Raw genomic sequence first — 3,143 nt, 5'->3', positions numbered from 1 at the left:
AAAGCTTTCTCGAAATCCACTTTGAAGACTAGACTTTTCAATCGCTTTTTCTTTAAAAATTCGAGAGATTCATTTGCAATCAAGACCTCGTCAATGATGTTTCTACCCTTTAAGAAAGCGCTTTGCTCGAAACCTACTAATTTTGGGACCACCTTCCTGAGACGAATCGAAAGTAGCTTTGCAATAATTTTATAAAAGCTACCAATTAAACTAATCGGTCGGTAATCATTTAGGCTCATAGGATCCGGTTTCTTTGGCACTAAGGTAATAAAAGAAGCGTTACATCCTGGGGAAATTTCACCTTTTTCCCAAAAAGAATTATTGCACCCACGAGATCATCGCGAATGACATTCCAATTTTTTTTATAAAATCGCATATTAAACTCGTCCGGTCCGGGGGCTTTCGTGCTCCCACATTCCCTAACCGCATCCCAAATTTCAGCCTCACTAAAAGGTAACTCGAGTGCTACAGCTTCTGTGTTTGTGAGTCTGGTACCAAGCGAAACTGATGTGGCAGCAGACTTGGACCAACCTGCTAGCTGAGGCCTGCTTCGATCAGCACCATTAAAAATGGTTTCAAAATGTCCCAAAACAGCCCTTTTAACCTCCTCTGGATTTTCCGTCCAAACCCCGTTAATATTAAGCCCACGTATAATGGTTTTACTATATCTCCTGCGTATGGTGGAGTGAAAGAACTTCGAGTTCTCGTCGCCCTCAAGAGACCAACGAAACCTCGCCTTTTGCTTTAACACACACACACACACACACACACACACACACATATATATATATATATATATATATATATATATATATATATATATATATATATATATATATATATATATATATATATATATATATATATAATGTATAAGGATTAAAAATTCAAAATTCAACTGATGAAGGACTTAGAAATTTGCGTGGATACTAAATTTCAAACCAAACACCCCTTAATAATAATCAACAAGGAAAATTCATGTTCCGCACAAGTGTATGTCTGGCAGACGTCCTACGGACTAGTTGAACTACTTAATAGCTACATATAGATAGATTTTAGTTTTCTTACTTAAAAATACAATATAATAATTAATATTAATAATAGTTAATATAATATATACATTTTGCTGAATCCACATCCTATATAGGGTTGGAAGACTAACATAGTAACATTTTAAGTTACAAAAGAGATTATTTCATAGTAATCTCATTTATCAATTCTCCTCTTCTCATCACCATTTGGCCTTCGACTTTTCTTTTGTGGCCATACATTTGACCTCTGACTTAGTTTAAGTATGGAATGTATAGTTGAAATTTTGCTTTTAGAACAATACAATGTTGCACTCCACTCTTTGATATTTCTTGTTCATGAAATTAGAGATCTATGAAATTTTGAACTGAATATGTAATTATTGGTACATAGTGAAGACAAAAATGGGTTATGAACTTGTCATATTTCAAATATTTTAGTTCTATGTGTTATATTTTTGTACTAATATATAATGGTAAAAATTATATACATTTTAATTCATATTATAATTTTCGCCCAGAGAAAATTAGAAGTTTCAATTTTCAATGTAGGGGTGTTCGTCGATTCAGTTTTCGGTTTATTCGGATTATTCGGCATGGTTTTGAAAATTATGGAGGCAAAATCGAATTCCGAAACCAAAGTTGAATTTAATTTTAAAACCAAAACCAAAAACCAAATTGAAATTCGGATCTGTTTTGGTAAAACCATAAAATCAAAAATCACAATTTAACCAAAATAATCATAACTTAAATTTGACTTTTGATTCTTAAATTGGTTTTTGTTTGGTATATATTAATAATTTAGTATATTATCGGTTGAATTTGATTTGATTTGTGATTAAACTGATTTTAAAAATGTAAAGTCGAACCGCAAAACCAAATTCAAATTTGAAACCGAGTCGAAAATCGAATACAAATTCAGTTTGATCATTCGATTTGACTTTCAAGTTAATCGGTTTGAAAACCTTGAACATCTACCTACTACGATGAATTAACCTTTTAAGATGTTTTAATGTCACTGTCTATGAATGTTTAATAAGTGTCATCTATTGACTTTTCAAAATCATTCTTTTTCAGTTTTGACCGTAATTTTTTTTTTTTTTGTGTTATAGAATACTTGGTGATACTTATATAACACAAACATTATATAATGCAAATATAAATATTTTCATCAAACTCAATCCATTATAACTCAATCCATAAAATATTATACAATACTTGGTGAAAATACATTTAAAACTCAATACATTAATATAATTTTAATTAAATATTATATAACGCAGAATAAATATTTAAAGTTAAAGTTAGAAAAAATAACTTTGAAAAGTGGTAGATACTTGCTTTTTTTATTGTTGTTCGGCATCTTTCAGATGGGTAGTAACCACCTTCGAGGTCATTTTTCATACGATACACACGCGGTGGGCAGGAACTCAAGGGGCTACGCATCTATCTGAGGGCAATTATCACTGTAGAAAACCTTTTTTAAAATCGAACTTACACCTCCTGAAAAAGATACAGCCACACAGGCCGACCCCACGGGCTCATGAGAGTAAACTCTGGGATACACTCAAGCCAAAGCTCGGTGATAGTAGTAGATACTTGTAATAAGACAGAAGAAGTATAATGGGACGAAGGGAGTATAGTGGTGAGAAATATAAAACAAGGGTAGATTTAGTTTAGAAAAAAATATCTATGATACAAATCAGTTTTTTTTTTTTTTTTTTTTTTTTTTTAATACGAATAGAGTGGAATAGTGGATTTACTTGGAAAGGTGATTATCTGGGTGGGACCAAACCGATTGGTCAGCTATGATTGGCGGCTGTGGCTCACCAGCAAACCCAACTTGACCTTTGGCTCTTTGGTTAGTATCTTTCGATATACCTTTTCATCAATCTATTTAGATAATTATATGCAAAATGTTTTTGACTTTCTATATATCGTAAGATAAATTAGAATTATTTAGCGTATATATATAAGATGACTTGAGGTTATAATGCGTAGAAAAGTAGGATCCACCGAGATACAGATGATTCAGGAAATAATATTACATAGATGCATATTAGAAAAATGAATTAAGAAGAAAATTTTGAACATTTTCATTATACAATTCAAACA

General features: G+C 31.7%; 1 protein-coding gene across 1 annotated transcript; it reads right to left on the bottom strand.

Annotated features, from left to right (window-relative positions):
- Positions 1-259: 259 nt before the first annotated feature.
- LOC139871360 (uncharacterized) lies at positions 260-2,573 on the bottom strand. The gene is made up of 2 exons (XM_071859077.1): positions 2,529-2,573; positions 260-742 (listed from the first exon to the last, which is right to left on the bottom strand). The coding sequence occupies exons 1-2, from the start codon at positions 2,571-2,573 to the stop codon at positions 260-262; spliced, it is 528 nt and encodes a 175-aa protein (XP_071715178.1).
- Between the last annotated feature and the right edge of the window lie 570 nt (positions 2,574-3,143).

The sequence above is a fragment of the Rutidosis leptorrhynchoides genome, chromosome 10 (genome assembly GCF_046630445.1).
Source record: "Rutidosis leptorrhynchoides isolate AG116_Rl617_1_P2 chromosome 10, CSIRO_AGI_Rlap_v1, whole genome shotgun sequence".
Lineage (NCBI taxonomy): Eukaryota > Viridiplantae > Streptophyta > Magnoliopsida > Asterales > Asteraceae > Rutidosis > Rutidosis leptorrhynchoides.
This window is presented reverse-complemented; position numbering and strand designations above follow the sequence as displayed.

Bases quoted from the DNA above. Each gene is read 5' to 3' on its own strand.
- LOC139871360 (XM_071859077.1), bottom strand. From the start codon at position 2,573: ATGAGCCCGTGGGGTCGGCCTGTGTGGCTGTATCTTTTTCAGGAG. The intron at 743-2,528 runs GTGTAAGTTCGA...TGTGTGTTAAAG, and splicing joins GGCTGTATCTTTTTCAGGAG to CAAAAGGCGAGGTTTCGTTG.